Here is a 27067-nt window from a genome sequence, read left to right as displayed (position 1 = left end):
GGGTCTACAGTAGGTATGGATACAGGGGGTGAGGTATTTGCCTCTCTGAATACAGTGTGGGTCTACAGTAGGTATGGAGACAGGGGGTGGGGTATTTGCCTCTCTGTATACAGTGTGGGTCTACAGTAGGTATGGAGACAGGGTGTGGAGTATTTGCCTCTCTGTATACAGTGTGGGTCTACAGTAGGTATGGAGACAGGGTGTGGGGTATTTGCCTCTCTGAATACAGTGTGGGTCTACAGTAGGTATGGAGACAGGGTGTGGAGTATTTGCCTCTCTGTATACAGTGTGGGTCTACAGTAGGTATGGAGACAGGGTGTGGAGTATTTGCCTCTCTGTATACAGTGTGGGTCTACAGTAGGTATGGAGACAGGGTGTGGGGTATTTGCCTCTCTGAATACAGTGTGGGTCTACAGTAGGTATGGAGACAGGGTGTGGGGTATTTGCCTCTGTATACAGTGTGGGTCTACAGTAGGTATGGAGACAGGAGGTGGGGTATTTGCCTCTCTGTATACAGTGTGGGTCTACAGTAGGTATGGAGACAGGGTGTGGAGTATTTGCCTCTCTGTATACAGTGTGGGTCTACAGTAGGTATGGAGACAGGGTGTGGAGTATTTGCCTCTCTGTATACAGTGTGGGTCTACAGAAGGTATGGAGACAGGGTGTGGGGTATTTGCCTCTCTGTATACAGTGTGGGTCTACAGTAGGTATGGAGACAGGGGGTGGGGTATTTGCCTCTCTGTATACAGTGTGGGTCTACAGTAGGTATGGAGACAGGGTGTGGGGTATTTGCCTCTCTGTATACAGTGTGGGTCTACAGTAGGTATGGAGACAGGGGGTGGGGTATTTGCCTCTCTGTATACAGTGTGGGTCTACAGTAGGTATGGAGACAGGTGGTGGGGTATTTGCCTCTCTGTATACAGTGTGGGTCTACAGTAGGTATGGAGACAGGTGGTGGGGTATTTGCCTCTCTGTATACAGTGTGGGTCTACAGTAGGTATGGAGACAGGGTGTGGGGTATTTGCCTCTCTGTATACAGTGTGGGTCTACAGTAGGTATGGAGACAGGGTGTGGGGTATTTGCCTCTCTGTATACAGTGTGGGTCTACAGAAGGTATGGAGACAGGGTGTGGGGTATTTGCCTCTCTGTATACAGTGTGGGTCTACAGTAGGTATGGAGACAGGGGGTGGGGCCTGTAGGCTGTCACAGATCTGACTCCCTGGTGCCAAGGAGAAGTAATATAATTGGTCTCTAGAGAAAGAGGCACATGACACAGCTGTCTCTTTACATTCAGAGTCTGTGGATATAGCCTAATGCATGGACTACTAAATGGTTACATAACATTCAGGAGCGGATAGGAGTGGAGATGTAGTAACTCTTGACTAATGATGAATTAATTACAGGCTGATAACCCTAGTGGTTATAAGTCACATTACATCTCAAGGGATGATTGAAATCAGACTTGCACTCCACAGTAGAAGGGTTTCTCTTAACCACAGTGTGTAGGATGTTGATTGGCATAAGGACTCTTGACTTATAGCAAGGGCCTAGTGTTTTCTTAAGACTAGATCCAATAGACTGTCAGGGAAGGGAAAATGTCATGTTTTGAAAAGAGCAGCTGTTTTAAGTTAGGAGGCACACAGCGAAACTCAAAAGTTGTTTCTCCAAACTGCCAAGGGGTGCAGGGGAGTGGAACTGAAGAGCTCTGCACCTTGAACGGGTCTGCATATCGTTTACTTCAGGCTCTGCAGACCAAAACCGGATGGGGTTACGACCCGTGCGGTTGACAATGAGTTTAAAATGTTGATAAAATACCAAATCAGATCCAGTTCAGAGGTTGGGGTACGGGAGATAAATAGAGCGAGAGAGAACATGAGAAAATCCCTTTTTTGGGGGGTGCCTGTGCGAGTGTTAATCCTTGCAAGCGCTGGATAATTGTAATCTTCTGCTTATCCGAGAAGCAGCTTTACAATATCAAGCTGATTGCCTGCAGATTGCCAAATTACCACGTCGCTATCGGTTCTATTTAGTCCTCGGCTTCACTCAACACAGCTGTGTGAGACTGAATATCTCCAAGTTTCCTCTGCAGTGCACAGTTACTAAAAATGACAAGCTTGCAACTGACAAATAAGAGAAACTATAATAACATTCACATAGAAATAGGTGTTATAGATCAGTCATTCTCATTGAAAGCAAGTCTAAGAAGTGGTAGATCTGTTCAATGTGTGCTATTTATATGCTTCCCTTACGTTACATTTTTTACTTTTAGTTTTGTACACCAGCTTTAAACAACTGAAAATGCAATATTTTGGGTTATGGAAAATATATTTCCCAACAGCTTAAACGGTACAATGATTCTCTACACTATACTTGCCAGTTGTCACATAAACTGAAATTAAGCGAACTATTAGAATTTTTGCAACCAGGAAATGGCAGAGCGATTTCTGCATAGTGCATCTTTAACTGTGGCAGTTAGACGTGGCAAGACAGAGTTGTCCATCAAAGGATTACTGGTAAAAAAAACACATAGATATACATTACTATACCTGTGTTCTAGACTAGAAGGGCACCATACATAATCACATGTTATAATTTAAGGAGCATACTATTAATTACTAATAATTGTGAAAGTAGATCTAGCCTTGTTGCTCTAACATCTGTATAGTAACCTCTTCAAAATACCTATAAATGACTTAACTCTCAGTGCCTTAGTGGTTGCCCACCCTAGCCCACCTCTACCCTCTCAACCTTGGGTGACCGGCTCCAACACTCCCCAGCCTAGCCCACCTCTACCCTCTCAACCCTGGGTGACCGTCTCCAACACACCCCAGCCTAGCCCACCTCTACCCTCCCAACCCTAGGTGACCCTCCCCAACACTCTAGCCCACCTCCACCCTCTCAACCCTGAATGACTGTCTCCAACACCCCCCAGCCTAGCCCAACTCTACCTTCTCAACCCTGGGCAAACCCTCTCCAACACTCACTCTATTCAGCAAGTCAATCTCCTCCTTCAGCTTTCCAATTAGGTCGTCTTTATCCTGTTGGGCTTTCAGCAGCTGCCCATTCTCCTGCCTCTGTCTGGCCAGCTCCTGAGGAAGAACGGACAAAGAGCTGTTTAACGTTAGAACACCTACTGCAGCACTTTGGTACGGTCCACACACACACAGACAGAGAGAGACAGAGTCAGAGAGACAGCGAGAGAGAACAAATATAGAAGCCTCAGCCATGTGGACATTAGTCACGTTGATCTTTACGCTGCTAAATGAAGGCTCGCCAGGAATCTGCCTCTCCAACTTATCTGTAGTAAAAACAAAGTTAAGCCTGAACTGGTTTCCATGGAAACCCACATAGCATGATGTCCATACCGTGGCAACCATAAACCTTCAGGACGTGGAAGATAAATGTTATTTTATGGAGGGTTACCCGAGTTACATGGGTAACGGAAGGTTCAAAGTAATACTTTCATTATCATGATGACTGACACTACAATAGGATACTCAAAGCAATCAAGGACACTGCACATTTGTCAATGAAATATACTGCATTTAAACAACAAGCCTGAGACCAGCGACAGAACTTGCTGAAATCAATACAAAACTAAAGTGCACTGACTGCTCTCTCGAACTCGCCAGTGATGTGCAAACTCTTAATTTACAGGCGTCGTGGCAAGTGAAAGCAGTAGTTTTTCTTTTACAAATGGACTGGACCGGGGTGACATTTGAGAATCTAAAAAGTGATTGAGAGGGAGTACAGAGCGTTGGGGAAGAGAGAACTCCCCCTCTTCCTAACTCCAGTAAAGTACATTCTCTGACTGAACACAGAGGAGTTATTGCAGACAGGAATATAGGAAGGGCTACATCTGATTGAAGATGAACAGCGAGGCCAGACTGGGCAGCCGCTCAAACGACTCAGAGGAATTCATCTTTTAAAAATAAATCCTCAAGATTTATCAGGATGCTGATAGACGCTTTAAAAACAATTATAGGTCACCTCTCCCCAGGCCCTGCTGCTATCAAAGTATCTCTGCCCCTGTGACGAACAGACAGACAACACAGGGCTTTCAGGAAATGTGAGATGAATATAGAAAGAGAAATAGCAGTAGACAGGAAGGATATCAAAGACCAACAATAAAATATCAAATGTACCAAGAAGCATAATAGTCATTCTGAAATAATCAACTAAGACATGTCGTATTTTAATATTTCAAACATCAGTCACATTATAAACATTAAGCATCTCCAATCCAAAATTAAATCTAGAATGAGCATCCTATTTCGCAACAAAGCATTCTTCACTCATGCTGCCAAACATACCCTTGTAAAACTGACCATCCTACCGATCCTTGACTTCGGCGATGTCATTTACAAAATAGCCTCCAACACTCTATTCAGCAAATTGGATGCAGTCTATCACAGTGCCATCCGTTTCGTCACCAAAGCCCCATATACTACCCACCACTGCAACCTGTACGCTCTCGTTGGCTGGCCCTCGCTTCATACTCGTCGCCAAACCCACTGGCGCATGGTCATCTACAAGTCTCTGCTAGGTAAAGCCCCGCCTTATCTCAGCTCACTGGTCACCATAGCAGCACCCACCTGTAGCACGCACTCCAGCAGGTATATCTCACTAGTCACCCCCAAAGCCAATTCCTCCTTTGGCCGCCTTTCCTTCCAGTTCTCTGCTGCCAATGACTAGAACAAACTGCAAAAATCACTGAAGCTGGAGACTCATATCTCCCTCACTAGCTTTAAGCACCAGCTGTCAGAGCAGCTCACAGATCACTGCACCTGTACATAGCCCATCTGTAAATAGCCCATCCAACTACCTCGTCCACATACTATATCTATCTATCTATCTATCTATCTATCTATCTATCTATCTATCTATCTATCTATCTAGCTCCTTTGCACCCCAGTATCTCTACTTGCACATTCATCTTCTGCACATCAATCACTCCAGTGTTTAATTGGTATATTGTAATTACTTCGCCACCATGGCCTATTTATTGCCTTACCTCCCTTATCTTACCGCATTTGCTCACATTGTATATAGACTTTTTCTACTGTATTATTGACTGTATGGTTTTTTTACTCCATGTGTAACTCTGTGTTGTTGTATGTGTCGAACTGCTTTGCTTTATCTTGGCCAGGTCGCAGTTGTAAATGAGAACTTGTTCTCAACTAGCCTACCTGGTTAAATAAAGGTGAAATAAATAAAAACATTGGATAGTGATGCTGGATAGACCTGCGTTGAAATTCAGTTGTCAACTAGTGAATTATAGGCCTAATGCAGAACCTTCCTCCAGCTATGCTTGCACTAATCCAATGCGTTCAATGCATGAGGGGGAGTGACCGAGTGCACACTTCTGGGGGAATGGTAGAGGAAGCCTAATTTTGAGTACCTTTTCCAGTTCCTCCATCCTCCTCTCCAATCCTCCGGGTGCGGCGGCGTTGCCGTGGCGGTTGCGGCGGTGTCGACTGTTCCCCCCCGCCGCCTCCTCAGAACCAGGACCCCCAGAGCTGCTGCTGCCACAACACACACATCAATACTTCTGACCAACACCAATGTCCATGCTTTCAACACTGACTCAGGTCAATAATAGAACTGGGTACGGTACACGTGCACAACGCGCGCACCCACACGTAGTTTGTGAAGTAAATCCAATAAGGAACGTGTAAACCTTTTGAAAGTTCCCTGACATTGAAAAGCATCACATAAAAAGTGAAAAGCTGTTGCAGCGTATGACTCAGAGCCTGCTGAACACACAATACACAGCTCCAACGGTCAAACTTAAGTCTGAGGAGAACAAGTATTTATACCTTTCTGAAGCTTTTTTACCTTCTATTCCATTAGAACATAAAAGCAGTCAGAGATGTATCTCGAAGGGCGAAGAATGGATTCTGAATATGAGGCAATTTCAATATGACCATCTTGAAGGCTGAGATGTGTAAAGAGCGCCCTGCATAAATCCACTCATGTCATTAGCAAACAAAGCTTCCCTATTCATCGGCTAGTGAAGAGAGGTGCTATGAGTTCCTTGGTCTGCAGCTAGTGAGGATCTCTCCCTCCCTCCCGGGCATTCAATAGACCAGTTAAGCTAAGATTGATCCCAGTCTCTTGGAGGAGTACAGCATGTCTGCATTACAGGAAAGCAAACTTCAATACTTCTTAAACGAGGTTGAATACCTACTTATGCTGAGCAGTAAAAAAATATACCATTTCTGAGACTAAACAATCACAAGCTCCCTAGAGGCAGAAATCAGATCTATCTCCCCTTCCATCTCTTTCTTTAGCCAGGAGGCTCCACCACTCATAATAAAAGACACTCAGATAATAATGCAGTTTTTTGGGGCTATTTGACATTTACTTCCTCAGTAACTCAGAGGCTGAGCCCACAGAGATTATTTTCACTCATCAGAACTAAAGAGTGTTGTGCCCATTGCTTTTGATATAAAGTCCTTGAAATGCTATCCTCGGCAAGTCATTATTTTTTTTTTTGCTGAGGGTCTTCGTGGTCACTCTTCCCTTGTAGATGCAATCTCTCTCTCTCTCTCTCTCTCTCCCTCTCCATCCCTCTCCATCCCTCTCCATCCCTCTCCATCCCTCTCCATCCCTCTCCATCCCTCTCCATCCCTCTCCATCCCTCTGTCTCTAGGGCTTGCGGCATCTGCCAGGTACCCAGTCTAAACAGCCATGTCCTCAGTGCTAATCATCCCATCTGGTCCATTAGCTCCCCATAGAGAGCACATGGGAGACAGGCAGAGGCAATGATCCACTCCTGGAGGTCTCAGCAGGTGGGGGTTGGAGAGGAGAAGCAGAGCCAATAACAGAGTAGTAACCCAATGGCCACACACAACAAGCACTGAGATGCCTGGTGTGGTCTGCTAGCAGAGCCCAGGGGAACAGAAAAGGCCCATCCATCTTAAAGTCATAAACCATCTCCAAAGACTGACAACCAGCAACAGGCTGATCGCTATAATAGCCCATTTCGACCACAATGATAGTGTAGCGAGAGAGGATGGTGTGAATGCATTAGCAGCCTGTTGTATAGTTTCGTTGGCGTTCACAGAGACAGGGTTGTCCAATCTCTCAGCCATCTTGTGGCGCCCACTCTGCTCCACAACACTGGACCATCCGACAGTGGAGGCCAGCCAATCACAGGAGGACATCATTACTGGGCCAGATTGGGAGCGTCAGCCGGTGTGAACTTGGCCGGGATCACACAGAACTTAACAATTTGATGGTGATTGTCCTTATGCAAATAGTGGAAAAGAATGTCCAAATGGTGGTTAGGAATTTAGCAGTGTGGTGTCCAGCAAAACTGAGGTGTCAATGGCTATGGCTTTGGACATTTAGCAGTGTAGCAGGAAGATAAACTGAGGTGTCAATGGCCACACCATAGGCAAGAAATATACTGACTTGGTGTGGATTAATTGACTCATGTATGCTCCAATATGTCAATCATAGTAAGTGTGTGGTATAAAGTGGATGTAAGCTGTAATCAGCAACAACTCTTTCCGACCATGATTGAACTTCAACTCCTTATTGAGACATCGGATCGGCTAGATATGCCCTCATGTCACGTCAACGTTGCATTGCCTGCAAACGATAGTCTGAACAAAATGTACATGCCTGTTGTTGGCGTACCTAGAGCAGGGTCCGAGGTAGAGGACACCCGGCGAGTTAAGCTGCGTTTAAATCAAAATCTGGAACTAGATGTTCTGACAGGCACCGTAAACACAGAGGACAGTTTCCAATTGTGAAACTTTTAAATCTATTTAAGTACATGCAAGGTCATCTGCTATGGTAATTAAGGACCTAAACTGCTGCCTTCTCTTCCTGGTCTTCCAGGTTCTCTGTTTCTTCACTTATCACCACATTCACTCCCACCATACCAGAAACAATAATATACGCCCTCATTCTCAACAGAAGTAATAGGGAAGGTTTCTCACCTCTGGTGGTGGCCACTCCCGGATCTTGGAGTATCCTAGGAAAACAAAGGAGAACCATGTTAGAGGAAGTGGATACTCAGACAACAAAAGGACCAGGGTCTTTTGTACAACATATTACATACTGGTTGGCTATGTCAGGGGGAGGGCCATTTCTAATTGCTAAGAAATACATGAACAAAGGCAAGGGAAGTCTATCAAACACAGAGGCGGATATGTTTGTTTGGATGAATACTATGCCCGAGGAAAACGATGATCTGTAGCTTGAGTTATGAAACTGTTTAGTCAGCATTTTCGTATTCAACACTTGTGTCCAGATTGTGAAATGCACCGAGGAGACTCTCTTAAAATAATCAGCTTGAAAAGCTCATCGCTGCCTGACACAAAGCCCACCTTTCCTCATTAATCTGCCTTGGGTACAGACAAACGCACATGCACAGACAGACAGACAGACGTACACGTACAGACGCACACCTAGGCTCACACACATACAGTGCAGGGGCATGTGGTTGTGTGCAACACAGAGACACGACAACAAAATAGCATTGCGTCAACATCAGCAGAGAGTCATCAGGAGTAGATATAACAGAAAGCCTGTATGTTGTGTATAAACCTTCCTGAACCTCTACTGCTGAATTGATATAGATAGCTCCTCTGAATCTAATATTTTACCTATCACCACACAGCCTCCAGTTGTACCATGCATACAATCAGTTGTGTAACGCGAGGTGCACACGTTAATCATTTTCCCCATTCTAGCAGAATCTTAGAGTTAAAGGTCCATACATTGGCAATGCCCCCACTGATCCCCGATGGTACAAAAATCGCATTTAAAAAAAAAAGTCAGGACCAGAGATGCATACACACTACGGATGGATATCTATTCATCCCCTCAGGCCCTGAACAGTGAGACTCCTCTGGTGTGCTCCTCCACTCGATCAGAGAGTGTGGTTTAGTTAGTGCCGGTGGAGGACCTTAGTCCCCATTGTTGCGGTCTCCCTGACAGCAGAACCAGAAAGGCCCCTTAATAAACTCTGGAAGAACTTCAAAAGGAATCACACTTACTTAGAGGCTTTAGGGCTTCAAATACACTGCTCAAAAAAATAAAGGGAACACTAAAATAACACATCCTAGATCTGAATGAATGAAATAATCTTATTAAATACTTTTTTCTTTACATAGTTGAATGTGCTGACAACAAAATCACACAAAAATAATCAATGGAAATCCAATTTATCAACCCATGGAGGTCTGGATTTGGAGTCACACTCAAAATTAAAGTGTAAAACCACACTACAGGCTGATCCAACTTTGATGTAATGTCCTTCAAACAAGTCAAAATGAGGCTCAGTAGTGTGTGTGGCCTCCACGTGCCTGTATGACCTCCCTACAATGCCTGGGCATGCTCCTGATGAGGTGGCGGATGGTCTCCTGTCGGATCTCCTCCCAGACCTGGACTAAAGCATCCGCCAACTCCTGGACAGTCTGTGGTGCAACTTGGCGTTGGTGGATGGAGCGAGACATGATGTCCCAGATGTGCTCAATTGGATTCAGGTCTGGGGAACGGGCGGGCCAGTCCATAGCATCAATGCCTTCCTCTTGCAGAAACTGCTGACACACTCCAGCCACATGAGGTCTAGCATTGTCTTGCATTAGGAGGAACCCAGGGCCAACCGCACCAGCATATGGTCTCACAAGGGGTCTGAGGATCTCATCTCAGTACCTAATGGCAGTCAGACTACCTCTGGCGAGCCATGGAGGGCTGTGCGGCCCCCCAAAGAAATGCCACCCCACACCATGACTGACCCACCGCCAAACCGGTCATGCTGGAGGATGTTGCAGGCAGCAGAACGTTCTCCACGGCATCTCCAGACTCTGTCACGTCTGTCACATGTGCTCAGTGTGAACCTGCTTTCATCTGTGAAGAGCACAGGGCGCCAGTGGCGAATTTGCCAATCTTGGTGTTCTCTGGCAAATGCCAAACATCTTTGCACGGTGTTGGGCTGTAAGCACAACCCCCACCTGTGGACGTCGGGCCCTCATACCACCCTCATGGAGTCTGTTTCTGACCGTTTGAGCAGACACATGCACATTTGTGGCCTGCTGGAGGTCATTTTGTAGGGCTCTGGCAGTGCTCCTCCTTGCACAAAGGCGGAGGTAGCGGTCCTGCTGCTGGGTTGTTGCCCTCCTACGGCCTCCTCCACATCTCCTGATGTACTGGCCTGTCTCCTGGTAGTGCCTCCATGCTCTGGACACTACGCTGACAGACACAGAAAACCTTCTTGCCACAGCTCGCATTGATGTGCCATCCTGGATGAGCTGCACTACCTGAGCCACTTGTGTGGGTTGTAGACTCCGTCTCATGCTACCACTAGAGTGAAAGCACCGCCAGCATTCAAAAGTGACCAAAACATCAGCCAGGAAGCATAGGAACTGAGAAGTGGTCACCACCTGCAGAATCACTCCTTTATTGGGGGTGTCTTGCTAATTGCCTATAATTTCCACCTGTTGTCTATTCCATTTGCACAACAGCATGTGAAATCTATTGTCAATCAATGTTGCTTCCTAAATGGACAGTTTGATTTCACAGAAGTGTGATTGACTTGGAGTTACATTGTGTTGTTTAAGTGTTCCCTTTATTTTTTTGAGCAGTGTACATAAGACATAGCTTTCTCGCTATAGAGAAATCAGAATAATTTTGTATGGTACAGAACTTCCATATTGCACTTCAAATGGTTGTCTAAATGCAAATCTGTAAGTGTAGTGTGTAAAATACTATGGTTTATGAATTGATACAGTTGTTCCTAGAAGCTCTGGCTTTCTATATCTATCTATCTATTCATGTCCTTGGGCTTCGGGATGATTATGCTTATATCCTCCTCTATGGTGGAAACACTGCTGACAGTTTTATGAAAGAGGCACTGAGACAGGGCTTTACTGTCAACTGTTGTTTTTCTACTTGTGTTAGTATGAGAAATACTAATAATGCATTGCGTGTACACCAGCCACATACAGGTAACTGCGAAAATAATGGAAATGTCAACATAAATTGTCTTAATAGGGCGTTGGGTCACCGCGAGAACAGCGTCAATTCGCCTTGGCATAGATTCTACAAGTGTCTGGAACTCTATTGGAGGGATGCAACACCATTCTTCCATGGGAAATTCCATCATTTGGTGTTGTTGATGGTGGTGGAAAACATTGTCTCAGGCGCTGCTCCAGCATCTCCCATAAGTGTTCAATTGGGTTGAGATCTGGTGACAGACACACACACACACTTTAAATTCTCTATGCTCCTTTGAGACCCCTCTTTCAAAGTCACTGAGAGCTCTTCTTTTAGCCATAGTAGCCAAAATAATGAGCAACTGGGCATTTTTAGACATAACCCTAAGCATGATGGGATGTTAATTGCTTAATTAACTCAGGAACCACACCTGTGTGGAAGCGCCTGCTTTCAATATATAGTACTTTTATCCCTCATTTACTCGAGGGTTTCGTTTATTTTGGCAGTTGTCTGTATATTTCCACAGTGATAAGATCAAAATCAGATCCAAAAGGTTAGTGAACATAGCAAATGTTTCCCTATAAACCCTGGGATTTATAAAACACACGATCAAGAGAGTAGTAGATTACAGCAGCTATCGCATGTTGTGGTGCACAACGCCTTGATCAAATAGATATTTGATTAGATAAAACAAGATGTCCTTTTTTGTCCATTAGCTTGCAGAGAACGGAATGAATGTCTTCATGCTCACAACCCAACATGCATGTATACCTGAAAGTGTCTTAATCTGGTGTGTATAAAACACACACAATGGTTACACAACCGTACTGGCTTAAATGTGAGTGTCTGTCAGCCCTTTTACGGAGCTGTGTGCTGCTCTGCACGGCTTCATGAATACCAAGGGAGTCAAGGACTCCGAGGCCTGCCTGGATGTTCTGTCGAGAGTTGTGTGTGAGAGAGAAACACGACGCTGCTGCTGCGTGCCACGTTGAAAAAAAAATGGCTTGTTCTCAGATATTCTCCCAGTTTGCATTCATCACATTAACAGTCCACCGTGCGGCGGTTGCTTCCCTGTGTGCTGTCTTGCATCCCGGGCTGGGAGTTGCTGAGACAAGGTTAATGAAATTTAAGTGAGGATACTTCACAGCATTGCATTATGGGGCTGTGGGCTCTATTTATCTTGCTTAACAGCCTCTGCTGCGGCCCTAAGAGCCACTATTACAGAGAACAGACAGGCCTCAGAAAAGCAGAGAGCATCGGAAACAACACTATGAATGAGCTGTATTCATGTTACATTTCCAGCTCTTATGTTTCAAGTTCTTTGATAACACTCATATAGAAGTCAATACAAACAGAAATCTATGAGCATACAACATATTAATGGAAAACAGCAACAAAATAAACAAACGAGTAACAAAAAATATATATAAATAATGTCTTGTAGTCTTAAAGTGACTCATTAAATCAATGAGCAGATATATGGGATTGGTTTGGTGATGTACCTTCCTGTTCTAGACTTTGGTATAGTCAGTTTGTTTAGGCTGAGGGTGTTCCTGCCTCTGGTCAGGGGGAAGCCAGTCTCTGAATTTAGATTTTAGGAGGCTGAAAGCGAAGTCAGTGCAGAGTTGTGTCTTTTATGAAGCCGGGGTAGGGACAGTTGGCGTTCTTTTGTTTTCATAGGTATACATATGACGGAAGAAAGAGATGTACAATGGGATCTTAACAATAGAAAACAATCAACCTGAAAAATACCTCTATATTGCACAGACAGGAGTCTGTCTGTGTGATACTGTAAATCCTGTGTGATTTGTGTACGTTACCTGTAAAAACTTTTTTTTTGGGGGGGGTGACCCCCTTTCAAACAGTCCCATTTTTACCACATTCTTGCCGGCATAAACCATTTATATATACTGTGCACATGCCGGCACCGGTGATAGTGGGAGTAGGGGTATGCAGATGTATGTATATACACCATCACAAAGAAATCCATGATTCATTTGGTTTAGGCAGGTGCTAAGAACCATAAGACTAATAAAATGCATTTTCAAAGGAATGAAATAGCATATTTTATGGTTTAATTATGTTACTAGTCTTTTATTAGTTGTCTGTTAAATTTTGTTAATTAAACAGACAAGACGTACTTACATTCTCCTGCTCTGATCACAGTCAACACACATTTTATAGTAATAATAATGAATATACTGTAACATAATAAAATAATAATATTTTCCCACAACTTGAGTGTCACGGTAACGCATGGAAACGCTACCATGTAAAAAAAAAGTTATATTTTGAAACAGAGCCCATGCCCTCATTTTTCAGAGTTTGTAAGTGATTGTATGTTAGAAACCTTAGAATCTGCTCTTTCCAATAATGAAAAGAAATGTAAAAGCTGACCTGGATGAACATCCAATGGGATGATTTGAAAAAGTCACAGTTTTATCCACGTTTCATCTTTTTTCCTACCCTCACTCTGCTTTGTTAGATATCATGCACATTGATATCTTGCTAACAAACGTCCTCGCCAACTGCCTTTTTAATAGTAGGCAGCAGATAGTTATCTACAGTAAATAGGACTAATTGTAGGGTAGGACAGCCCAGCCCCTGAAGTACACTTAACAACCGTATGCAATAAACTCCTCTGTGTTTTCTTAAGAATTCAACATTCTCAGTTTTATTTCTCCAACCCCCATTGTCTCACCTCTGAGAAGCAGAGGTCACATCATATAGATCTGATATCTGATTGGAGGTTAACTTTACAGTAATACTATTGGCCAACAACTCAGATTTTGAATCCAACCAACTCAGATGCTTATAAAAGTCTAAGATTCATTGTTCTTTCTCTTTTTTCTTCCTGACCTGCTGTAGTGAGATACTCCCTCTCTTTCCTTCATTCTCTACCCCATAGATTTCTGGGGCATGGCTTTTCAGGCTATGATTTCTCTCCTCTCTCGGATCATGCATAGAATAATGATTTGTTAATGTCAGTATTGCCTTGTAACTTCCGCTTCAGCCTTGTAACTTCCGCTTCAGCCTTGTATGTGAATCCATTCATTTCTCCAAAGTAGTTAAATACACTTGTATTTCGAATTTCATTCTCAAACATTTCTTGATTGCCTATTACTGTAACTCAATTATAGTGTTCTTGCATATTGCTAATCATCTTTATGGAGTCAGATAAACATTTTAATAGGCTAAATACTTAGTCTTATTACAAGTCGCACTTCAGGTATTTATAATATCATCTACACTGTACAAATATCTACACTGTCAAATATTACTTCCCACTACAGTATGAAAACATGCTCAACATAAATGTCAACAAGATATTGTAGCCTATAGCTTTGTATGACTCTTGGAAAAGAGGAATAGTGCAGTGGCAATGCTCTCTCTCTCATAAATCACATGCACATTGTTTAAAAAGGAATTTATGGGTGTTTGCGATCTGAAAGCCTTCGTGCGCTTCACAGCCCATTAAAATTTCAGAAATCCCAGAAGGCATGCTTAATAAAAGTTCACATTAAAAGCCGACTTGTAGTTTAAGTTTGACACGTATGTATATTTACCCATAAGTTCTTAGGTAAATATAAGGACCTTTAAAAATGTACCTGTTAAATGTCAATACAAAAATATGAAATGGCAGATTCCTGTGTTCATTCCCTCAGGCTAAATGCATTTCTGTGACAATAGACAAGTCCAGCTCAAGGACAGAACTACTTAATGTAAATGGAGAGAATAAATGCATTAAAAGGAATTCAGTGAAGCATTCAGTGAAGCTTTGTATTGACAGGTTTGACGTCGGACAAGAATAGAATGTTCATGATTTATTTTGTGTGCCAAAGCCGGTATGACAAAAGGCAACATTTCATACTGAGGCATTGGCGGGACTTTTAAACATATTACTGCATTAAAGACTATCTCGCCGAAGGAAATCAATATACAGGCTTTGTTACAGACAATACCTTTCATGGTAAAGTTGGCAGCTTTTCGAGTCAGTCAGTCTGTGTCAGTCTGCCCATCTATCCATGGCCAAATATATAATTCATGACAATGTTCTCCCACTCATAAATTACATGCACATTTAAAAAAAGAAGAAGGAATTTATGTGTTTGCAATCTGACAGCCTTTGTGCGCTAGACAGCCATTAAAACGTCTGAAATCCCAGAAGGCATGCCTAATAAAAGTTCCACAATAGGCCTACTTTTGCATTCCAGCATTCTCCATCTATGTCTCCTTGCAAAGCTGATAAATATCCCTATCTGTTACTCTGGAGGCTCTCGTTCATATTAGGAGTCCACGATTGACATTTCAAAAGGTGAGGCCTAAGAATTCAACTGGAAAAATGAGAAGAGTACAGCCAATGACCTATTTTAGCTGGCAGCAGTCTTCTAACGGATAAATATTAATCTGGGTAACCTGATTTACAGACTTGTCATCTTGATCAACAAAGGTGATACCCTCTGAAAATATTGTCTCAGGCTATACAACCAAATTTCTGAACAGCTTAAAGAACATTACATCTAAGCAGGGAACCTTAATGTAATGCATTTGAAAACTGTCTAGGCAGGGAGGAGAAAGTGCCTGCCTTAAAGAAAAGATGCTCAAGCTTTGCTGGACTGACAGGTGCAAATTAAAAATGCAAATGAGGATTGTTAAGGTGTTGGATACCACAATGGGGTGTGTGTGTGTGTATATGTGTCTTATTCATGTAGTTATGCTCTAGAAGGGTTTGCTTTAAAATCATTTGCACATACAGTACCACAATCAAAACATCATTGTTTTGCAAAACCATATACTGTAGCTACATGTGTATATATTTAAACTTAGTATACAACACCTGCTCTTTCCATGACATAGACTGACCAGTTGAATCCAGGTGAAAGCTATGATCCCTTATTGATGTCACCTGTTAAATCCACTTCAATCAGTGTAGATGAAGGGGATGAGACAGGTTAAAGAAGGATTTTTTTTTACCCATTTTTCTCCCCAATTTCGTGATATCCAATTGGAAGTTACAGTCGAGGCAAAGGTCGAGCCATGTGTCCTCCGAAACACAACCGCACTGCTTCTTGACACAATGCCCACTTAACCCAGAAGACTGGCGACTGTGTCAGCGTGCATGCGCCCGGTCAGCCACAGGAGTCGCTAGAGCGCAATGGGACAAGGACATCCCGGCCGGCCAAACCCTCCCCTAACCCGGATGACGCTGGGCCAATTGCGTGTCGCTTCCCAGTCACGGCCGGCTGCGACACAGCCCGGGATTGAACCCGGACCTGTTGTGACACCTCAAGCACTGCAGTGCCTTATACAACTGCGCCACTCGGGAGGCCCCCCAAAAATATTTTTAAGCCTTGAGACAATCGAGACATGGATTGTATGTGTGCCATTCAGAGGGTGAATGGGCAAGACAAAAGATTTAAGTGCCTTTGAACGGAGTATGGTACTGTAGTAGGTGCAAGGCGCACCGGTTTGTGTCAAGAACTGCAACGCTGCAGGGTTTTTCACACTCAACAGTATCCCATGTGTATCAGGAATGATCCACCACAACAAGGACATCCAGCCAACTTGACAACTGTGGGAAGCATTGGAGTCAACTTGGGCCAGCATCCCTGTGGAATGCTTTCGACACCTTGTAGAGTATATTCTCAATCCAAGATGGCGGCGCAGTAGGACGTGTATATTTGTCTTATCCCGTGTCATATCCCTTGTAAATAGCCAGTCTTTTTCGTATATATCTTAATCTCACTTCTATCTACAAACTAAATATACTTTCCTGCAACCCGCCTCACCCAATGTGGTACAGATCTGCTATTTTTATTCCTTATAACTGGAACTTCCATCAGGAACTAGCCAGCTAACTAGCTAGTAGTCTGTTAGCCATGGCTAGCGGTCCTCAACTTTTTATTCACCCGGCATCAGCCAGGCCTAGCTCGGACAACACCTGCCAGTCTTGCACAGCGTGATATCAATCCCAGTGCATATCGGACTGCTTCCCTCTACCATATCACCGGATTCCTGCCGCTCTGGATCATTACACTGGATCATTACTCCTAGCTAGCTGCTAGCTAGCTGCAAACGAGTGGCTACTGTTAGCTAACGCCTCTGTCCCGAAGAAAGCACTAGCTAGCCTCGAGTTAGGCCCATATACCAACTAATTCTAGGGCTACAATTACCTCCTTTGCCAATTGGCCTGGACCCTTTATTGTCGACACGGAGCCCCGCCGATCCATCATGACTGGGCTGCAGACGTGATCGCCCGATGTGGACTCAACAGGCTATTCTGTTACGATATCGCCGCATCTACAGAACCATCTACTAGCCCCGGCCAGTTAGCTTTTTCTGAATGCTGTGTCCCCTGCTCGCCCAGCGTTGTAGTAAATACCGTACAGCACCCTGACTCACCTATTGCTACTCTTTTGACCCTATGATCACTCAGCTGATGCCCCCTGGACTGTTTCAATAATACGGTACCTCATTTTGTTAACCTGTCGGCCCCAGCCTCGAACTCAGGCACTGTATGTGTCTAACTGACCCGCTCTGCCCTTTCTTCGCCATTTACCCATTGTTGTCTTAGCTCTCCTGATCAACACCTGTGATTGCTTTATGCCTCTCTCAAATGTCAAAATGCCTTGTCTACTGCTGTCTTGGCTAGTTTTTATTGCTTTATTTCACTGTAGAGCCCTCAGTCCCGCTCAAAATGTCTTAGATAGCTTTTTCGTCCCACGAAGGCTAGCTTTTTCAAACAGAAATTTGCATCCTGTAGCACAAACTCCAAGAAGTTCTGGGACACTGTAAAGTCCATGGACAATAAGAGCGCCTCCTCCCTGCTGCCCACTGCACTGAGGCTAGGAAACACTGTCACCACCGCTAAATTGAGAACTTCAATAAGCATTTTTCTACGGCTGGCCATGCTTTCCACCTGGCTACCCCTACCCCGGTCAACAGCTCTGCACCCCCCACAGCAACTTGCCCAAGCCTCCAAATATCTCCTTCACCCAAATCCAGATAGATGATCTTTTGAAAGAGTTGCAAAATCTGGACCCCTACAAATCAGCTGGGCTAGACAATATGGACCCTCTCTTTCTAAAATTATCCACAGCAATTGTTGCAACCCCTATTACTAACCTGTTCAACCTCTTTCGTATCGTCTGAGATCCCCAAAGATTGGAAACCTGCCGCGGTCATCCCCTCTTCAAAGGGGGTGACAATCTAGACCCAAACTGCTACAGACCTATATCTATCCTACCCTGCCTTTCTAAGGTCTTCGAAAGCCAAGTTAACAAACAGATCACCGACCATTTCGAATCCCACCGTACCTTCTCCGCTATGCAATCTGGTTTCCGAACTGGTCATGGGTGCACCTCAGCCACGCTCAAGGTCCTAAACAATATCATAACCGCCATCGACAAAAGACAATACTGTGCAGCCGTATTCATCAACCTGGCCAAGGCTTTTGACACTGTCAATCACCGCATTCTTATCGGCAGACTCAACAGCCTTGGTTTCTCAAATGACTGCCTCGCCTGGTTCACCAACTACTTCTCAGCCAGAGGTCAGTGTGTCAAATCGGAGGGTCTGTTGTCCGGAACTCTGGCAGTCTCTATGGGGGTGCCACAGGGTTCAATTCTCGGGCCGACTCTTTTCTTTGTATACATCAATGATGTCGCTCTTGCTGCTGGTGATTCTCTGATCCACCTCTACGCAGACGACACCATTCTGTATACTTCTGGCCCTTCTTTGGACACTGTGTTAACTAACCTCCAGACGAGCTTCAATTCCATACAACTCTCCTTCCGTGGCCTCCAACTGCACTTAAATGCAATTAAAACTAAATGCATGCACTTCAACCGATCGCTGCCCGCACCTGCCCGCCTGCCCGACTAGCATCACTACTCTGGACAGTTCTGACTTAGAATATGTGGACAACTACAAAGACATAGGTGTCTGGTTAGACTGTAAACTCTCCTTCCAGACTCACATGAAGCATCTCCAATTCAAAATTGAATCTAGAATTGGCTTCCTATTTCGCAACAAAGCATCCTTCACTCATGCTGCCAAACATACCATCGTAAAACTGACTATCCTACCGATCCTTGACTTCGGTGATGTCATTTACAAAATAGCCTCCAACACTCTACTCAGCAAATTGGATGCAGTCCATCACAGTATCATCCGTTTCGTCAACAAAGCCCCATATACTACCCACCACTGTGACCTGTATGCTCTCGTTGGCTGGCCCTTGCTTCATATTTGTTGCCAAACCCACTAGCTCCAGGTGATCTATAAGTCTAGCTAGATAAAGCCCCGCCTTATCTCAGCTCGCTGGTCACCATAGCAGCACCCACCCGTAGCATGCGCTCCAACAGGTATATTTCACTGGTCACCCCAAAAGCCAACTCCTTCTTTGGCCGCCTATCCTCCCAGTTCTCTGCTGCCAATGGCTGGAATGAATTGCAAAAATCACTTAAGCTGGAGACTCATATCTCCCTCACTAACTTTAAGCATCAGCTATCAGAGCAGCTGACAGATCATTGCACCTGTACATAGCCCATCTGTAAATAGCCTATCCAACTACCTCATCCCCATATTGTTATTTATTTATTTTTGGTCCTTTGCACCCTAGCATCTCTACTTGCACATTCATCTTCTGCACATTATCACTCCAGTGTTTATTTGCTAAATTTTAATTATTTCGCCACTACGGCCTACTTATTTCTTTACCTCCCTAATCTTACTTCATTTGCACACACTGTATATAGACTTTTCTACTGTATTATTGACTGTACGTTTGTTTATTCCATGTGTAACTCTGTGTTGTGTCGCACTGCTTTGCTTTATCTTGGCCAGGTCGCAGTTGTAAATGAGAACTTGTTCTCAACTGGCCTACCGGTTTAAATAAAGGTGAAATAAAATGTTCAAAAAATGGTTTTGTTTATCTGACAAGGCTCCAGGTTTAGGGAAGTGTTTTCCTTGTACGGCTCACATACCACAGAGGGGTAAGGCCTGATAACCAGGACCACATGGGGTCCCCAGAGAGAGGGCCTCTGTGACACGGACATCACTGAAACTACACTTGATTACACTACCTCACAGAGGAACGCAAACACAGGCAAGGAGAGAAAGACACCAATGTGTGTGTGTGTGTGTGTGTGTATTTGTGTATGTGCGTGTGTACGGGTGTGTGTGTGACTCCATGTGTATCACAAGGTGATAGTGCGTGGGGGAGGATGGGTTGGCAGCAGGAGATGGGGATATGAAATAGATGAGTAGGAACAGAGAGAGGATGACAGTGGAGGAGATAGTGCTGCAGCCATTACAGGACTCTGGGGGGGGTCTCACTGAGACGGGCCGGGAGGATACCAGTATCGTGATACTCCTTAGTATCGTGGCAAGGAAACAAAACACAAAGTGGATTTAACGTCTTTAGGAAAACAGCCCCGATGTTGGAAACAAAAATCATTATGCTGTCATCCAGAGTCACGTTCATTCATTTTCCAAGCTGTAGCACACAATATTTTACATACAGCAGGTTTTTAAAGGACCAAAGAGTTTGGTCTGCTTCGTGTTTTCATTTTTGCCATGGAAAACATATTGCAATACTGGCATTGTCACAGCCCTACTGGACAGTGCTACACTGCTATTACCTAGTATCATCTCCATTAACGGGTTGTTATAGGGCAGGAACACACAGCGCTCCACAGAGGAAGAAGGGGAGGACAGTGTTTTACTTGTTCAGATAGACAGACCCAAGAAAGGATGAAAAGAGAGAAATACTGATCAACCATCAAATGAAAGTCAGAAAGCTCATGAATCAAGTTCGCTTATTATTGATGCAACACTGTGTGGACTCAAAACGATAGGGGATTATTTTGTTCTGCACAAACGGCAACGTTTCTTAGTATTTGAAGTTGCCAGTCCCGTCTCAGTCCAGACATCTTGATACCAGTGCAGAAGCTAAAAAGCCTGACAGTTTGATCTCGAGGTAGCTGTATATTACACAGACAACATGGCAACCCCTTGTCTGTGTGATAAATGGGGTCAGAATGAAATGGCACATTTTTGGAATGCTCCGTCTTTACAGATGTCGGCTTGACAGCTCCCTGTAAATCCACTCTACAAACTGCTCTCTCTTCCCCCCCAAACCCCCCCCCCTACTCTCTCTCTCTCTGTCTCTCCTTCCCTCCTGTCTATATTCCTCTGTTAGCTCGTCACTAAGGTCACAACGGCACGACACACACCCAAATATGACCGTCAAAAATCCCTACACCAAAGGCAGGGAGTGGACAGAGCAATGGGTGAGATGCAGTGCAGGAGATCCCCAGTGGTTAGCCGTGGCAGTGCCCACATCTGCTCTGATTTAAGGGGAATATGTTGTAGTGGTAAGGTGGGCTCAGCAGGCACCTCCATGTCTCATTTCCAATGGCTGAAGTATAATCTGCTTATGTCTCAGCGGGAAGGATGTGTTACGCGAGCTTAATCTTCTGGGTTCACTATACGGCATGTCTACACACGACACATAGGTTAAACGAGTGGCTGGGTGACTCTTATTTCTAGTGAATTAACTGTTTGTGGACCTACTGATACATTCAATTATTGACTACATTTGGAAACGCTTTATATGAATATATCATCTGATACTGTATTGTACATACAGAAACCAATGTCTGTAAATATAACAGGGAGGAAATCCAAATCGTATTATATTCCAGCTCATAGGCGAGTGCTTCCGCGGTTGCCTTCGTTACCGACATATTCTCAAGTCCTTTCATGTCTCTGCATAGAGCGTTTGACAGCACTTCAATTGCACACTTGTTGAGTGCACAGTAATGATCTACTCAAGGGGAAAGTAACAGAAAACTATATTTCCAACGTCACTGCTTATAGAAAATCATATCAATAATAACCAACCTGATAGTAGGGACTCGGTCTTATTCACGTATGTTATGCTCTGGAATGGTTTGCTTTAAAATCAATTGCACAATCAAAACATAATTGTTTGCAAAACCATATACTGTAGCTTCATGTGTGTATCAGTCAGTCAGTTTGGCCTTCCTATGATATCTATTAACACAGGGGCCTGAATAGGGAGGACTCCTCTGTTCCCAAACCGCATGCTCCATATCAATAGCATGTCATACATGCAGATGAATTCCTGATACGGCTCTGAAGTGTGTTTTTAGAGAGACTTGCTGCAACACAGGCTCCAAATGAACCTGTTAGCACTTAGCCCTGTAGACCTTGGAGATGAGCTGAGCTGAGCTGAGCTGTGTCCGTCTCAAAAACACAGCTTACTGCTAATGTCATCACACCCAGAGAATGGTTATATGGAACGAGAATGCATGTGTATTTCGTAGCGTATTGTAGTGCATAATTTTGCCATACGAGCTGGTTTATATAGAGCAATGCATTGGTTGTGGCGCTCTCCTTCTCAAGCAGCCTATGGAGTTCTTTCTCTCTGACCAACAGTGCCTCTGTTTGGTGGCACTGTGGTATCTATCTATCTCATCATCGCATTCTGCTCAAGGGATGGGAGTGTGTAAGTTGGGGCTGGACTCAGCTGTAGATCACCATGGGAATCAAGAGATCTATCTTGTTTTGTACTATACACTTAGAAAAAAGGGTACTTTGGAGTTCTATATAGAACCTTTTGATTCTTCGGATTATATTAAAGAACACTATATATATATCCAGTGAAGACAAAGAACCTTGAGGGTTCTATCCCACCCCAGAGTGTAATGGGGATTTTAGAAATTAAACAACAAACAAAAGCTAACCCAGTCACATCAAACTCTGAAATGACAGCTAACATTCCCCCTTAATTTGTTTGAGCTGTTTTCCATTGACATTAATATCCATATTAATGATGCTGCATGACTTCACCTGTTCAGAAAAATGCCGAGCTGACGTCTGACACGTTAAATCTTTCCCTTGCCAGTCATATTTTGCAACATTGTTGCCAAGGTCTTAGTGGCAAACAGCCAGGCACAAAGTGTGCTGTTGCAAACTAAATTCTAGCTAGAAGCAAGAGGAAATCATGTGTTTAATAAAAGCACACAATCGTATATAAAAATATATGGTTAACTCAAAATGTAACTACCATTCCTATTCAAATACCAACTGCCAATCCATTCCAGCATGACAAAGCAAGAGGACGGTGGTTGGACCAACTTGCAACTAGCACGTTATTTTTCAATGTATTAAGGTAAGCAAAGTTGATTATTTAATGAAAATATATGAAGCCAAAAGTGTTATTATAAGCTATATACTAGATAAATAAAGTCGAAACATTAATAGAATGAGCATGTTTGTAAGCTAGCTAGCGAAACAGAAAAAGCTAGGTTACTTTAATTCGCCACTTCACAAGCTAGCTTTCTCTTTCCAATAAACCATTTTTTATTATGGGATATGCCAAATGGAGATACAGACTCAGTCTGACATTGGTAATTAGCTAATTCTCTCTTTCATTTCAGAGTCAATTGAGGGGACTATGTTCATTAAAACCATTAGAAGACTGTTTCTGAATGAGAAGAGGTATGTATAAATTATTTATAATAAATGATGAATAATAAGTATTGGTGATTCAATAGCCTAGTTAATCATTGCATGACTTTTAACACACAATCTATGTTTTGCTCTGTCTGGCAGTAACCCAGATCTATCAGAGGCTCTCTCTTTCGGCTGCTGCGGACAACGACATGCAAGTTGTTCTTCTACATCATAATAATTCTATGTCTGCATAGCATTTTGTCAGGTTAACTCATGCTTATTTCTGGAGATTAACTCATGTTCATTTTTTCTTCTTATCTGGAACCAGTCAAGCAGGTAGTCCAGTGGCTAAGGAGTTGGGCCTGTGACCGAAAGGTGGCTGGTTCTAATCCTGGGTCGGGTGTTGAGAAAAGAAAAAATGGCAGAATTGATCTGACAACTGGAGGGCTGCTGGGTTCATATCCTCAAAACATTCCCTTATGTTAGGCCCTTAACCCCACAACATGCTCTCCATCAAGGGGCGATACATGCAGCTTGAACCTGTGGTCGTCTCAACTGTATGTGTGATGTCTGCTGTTTGGTGGTGGTTGAGAACGGAGCAGAACACACCTTTTTATTGATCACTAACTAATGGACAAAGTATTGTACTTCACATTTCCAAACTATGTTCGCATTGAATGGCAAATCATTCTAAAAACTATACTGGTATTCTTTTGCCCATTATTTAATTGTTTATTAAAGTATGGTCTTAGCTCAAAATACGATTATTTAATAGTAGTAGCCATAATTCATAAATGGCACCATTCAGTGTTCTCCAGTATATGGATCCATTTTGATTCAGTGATTAAATAACCATATAAGTGTGTACAATAACTTGGGGAGCCAAAAGCCTTATTGGTTGATATGACTTCAGTCCAGAGTGTTTCCTGGTCCAGTTACATGGTCAGGCTAAACTCCAGGCCCTAGGTATTACACTAAGGGGTAAAGGTCAGTGAGGTTGGGTGACATGTGACCTTGTCCTCACCTGTAGTAAGTGGGTGGCAGCCCCAGGGTCAGAGGTCATGGCTTCGTTCTGTTCCGTGTTGAGCTGTGTCAGCTGCTGCTCCTCCTCCTTCGCCTTATCCCCTCCGTCGTCATCATCCAGCTCATCCAGGCTCTGAGAGACAGAGAGACAGAGAGATGAACACACCTTTATTGAATAATTAAGGTGTGAATAGAGGGGTCAACTTATTGAATGGTTTTTAGGTGCAAATAAAAATAAACTATGCTATACACTAAGTAACGACATCTATCGTAAGAGAGAGAGAGAGATACAGCGATAGAGATACAGCGATAGAGATACAGCGATAGAGATACAGCGATAGAGATACAGCGATAGAGATACAGCGATAGAGATACAGAGAAATAGAGAGGCACGGGGAGTGAGACACCACTGTTGACGTGCGGTGACAGCCGGGGTCATTCTCACTGTAACCGTGGTAACCTCCGGAGAGATGTGGCCCAGGTCCCCTTAATCCTCTTAAGACATGATTTCTTTCACAGCCCCTGGACAGCTCTGACACAGCCTAGGCCACATTCACTGGGACACGCAGGCAACAGGAAGACGGCCGGCAAGGGGTCCTTACACTGCTGTTGTGGATGTGTAGTCAGAGAGGGCTTTCTGACAAGTGGAATGTCCCCGAAAACACTGGGAGTCAACAACACCATGTGATGTAGGGGTCAGCCAGGGCACAGCAATAAATTGTTCACATCTTTCTGAGAAGGCTTCCAACTTTACTGAGGCATCTCTGCTCTCAGCTTCATCTTAAATGGTTTATAATATATCATCTTGACTTCCTATTTAGGCGACTTAGTCATGAAATATGCGATTAAGTTAAGTAGTGCATCAAAATAAATGAAGATACATTGAGAAAATGCAGTTTGAACTTGACAGTTGTATCATCTGTATTGACAGAAACAGGAGCCAACCTCCCACTCGTACAGAACAAAAAACAGTCTTTCCTATTGCCACGCTGTGCAACGAAGAAAAAAGTGCTTACCGAACGAACAGGCCCTTGAATGGTAAAAATAGCCTTAAAAAAGTCTAAAAAGGAACGTAGTCATTTGCAAAGACCTTCCTGCCAAAACATTTATCAGCACACCTGGGGAAATGCCAACTCCTTTCTCCTCTAACTCAGCCAGAGGTGGACGCTAGTTGTTCTCGTCTGGCCTATGACATATTGACACACACACACACACACACACACACACACACACACACACACACACACACACACACGACACAGACTTTCAGGAGCATGCTGCCTGTGTCCGTGTAAACTTCCTCAGTAAACACACACTGCCTGCCTTTAGCAGTCTGACCCCTGCAAAGGGCACAGGGATGCTCTGTGCTGTTTGATTCGCCAAAACGTTTCCCTGCTCCCTCAACTGCCTACAGCAATACACAGCTGTAGACCCCAGGGTTCAGAAACATAGATACTAATAACAGCCACATATGGAATAACGAGGGACATTACACAGTCTAACAGAAGTCCGTCTACATCGACACAGTGATTCAGGACTAAAAACGTTGCTATGCAACAGTTTCCCAAACAGAGGGACTTTATATCTGAAACTGGGTTACGAACATTTATTTTGGATCACGGTGCTGGCTGTTTTACCCACTATTACTTCAAATCATTTCCATGCATTTGTCTTATTCCAGATAAAACCATGGGAGATCTAGGCTCATCCATTTAAAGGGATGTTTTTGTTTCTGATTTCAGCCAGTGAGGAGACTATGTTAAGCCATATTTTGTCTCTGTACTCGAGTCCACAGGGTCAAATAGGTTTATGTCAACAGAACCATGGATATATAACCTTGGTCCAGCATTCCCTTTCACATTACCAAGTCCTATAGTGAAGTATTATAGGATACTGTCCTTAGCATGCTAGTAGATACCATAGACTTCCAGGCATTGTGCTAATGCTAGCTAGCAATGGCTCGCAAAACTTCATACTGGAGGCAGAGACATACAAATAATAGTATACTGTATATGACTAATGTACAGTAACTAACTATTAACAATGGGTATACAGTATCATGGTGTAACAAATTATCCAACAGACAGCTATATTTAAAATACAGATAAACACACTTAGAACATATACACACCACAACTAGGGACAAGTATCACCTACTGAAAGCAGGAAGTGGGCACTAGTGGTTGCCCTGGGAAACAGTGAGTACATTTCCTCCCGTGGAGGGGCTCAGATAAAGTGGTGATGATGACACACACCAGAGGGGAGAGGGGAAGTGGAGGAGTGAGTTCTGAAAAGAAGCAGCCGAGTCCCAACATTCCTTCCTCTTCCTGTTTATAATGTGTGGAATCTCGGCAGGCGTAAAGCGCGAGGCCTCTGAAGAGCGTTTACTCAACATGTTATTGAGGTCTCCAAACGCCATAACACCGGTGTTCATGGGAAGACAAGTCCAGTTAAGAAGCTACATCTGGACCCGACTGTGGCGGTCTATTAGGAATGTGTGTGCTGGGTGGAACTGTGGTCTTTTTGGGGTAAAGTGATCTGCAATCTATCATTCTAATGCTGTAGCCATGGCAGGAGGAATTTGCTAAATGTCTGACTTTTGGTG

General features: G+C 43.8%; 1 protein-coding gene across 2 annotated transcripts in view; it reads right to left on the bottom strand.

Moving 5' to 3' along the window:
• The window catches only part of LOC106609416 (PRKC apoptosis WT1 regulator protein), a 92012-nt gene that overhangs the window by 5608 nt on the left and 59337 nt on the right, over window positions 1-27067 (bottom strand). The window contains exons 3-6 of one of the 2 annotated variants that reach the window (XM_014208216.2): window positions 24464-24595; window positions 7953-7987; window positions 5402-5525; window positions 2985-3089 (exon numbers count right to left, since the gene is read on the bottom strand). In XM_014208216.2, the coding sequence (XP_014063691.1) occupies window positions 2985-3089; window positions 5402-5525; window positions 7953-7987; window positions 24464-24595 (396 nt within the window). The remainder of the gene's footprint in view (window positions 1-2984; window positions 3090-5401; window positions 5526-7952; window positions 7988-24463; window positions 24596-27067) is intronic. The other variant, XM_014208218.2, reaches the window with a different exon arrangement.

Source organism: Salmo salar, chromosome ssa07, assembly GCF_905237065.1.
Source record: "Salmo salar chromosome ssa07, Ssal_v3.1, whole genome shotgun sequence".
In the NCBI taxonomy this organism is placed as follows: Eukaryota; Metazoa; Chordata; class Actinopteri; order Salmoniformes; family Salmonidae; genus Salmo; species Salmo salar.
Note: the sequence above shows the minus strand (reverse complement) of the source record. Positions and strands in the feature narration are given on the sequence as shown.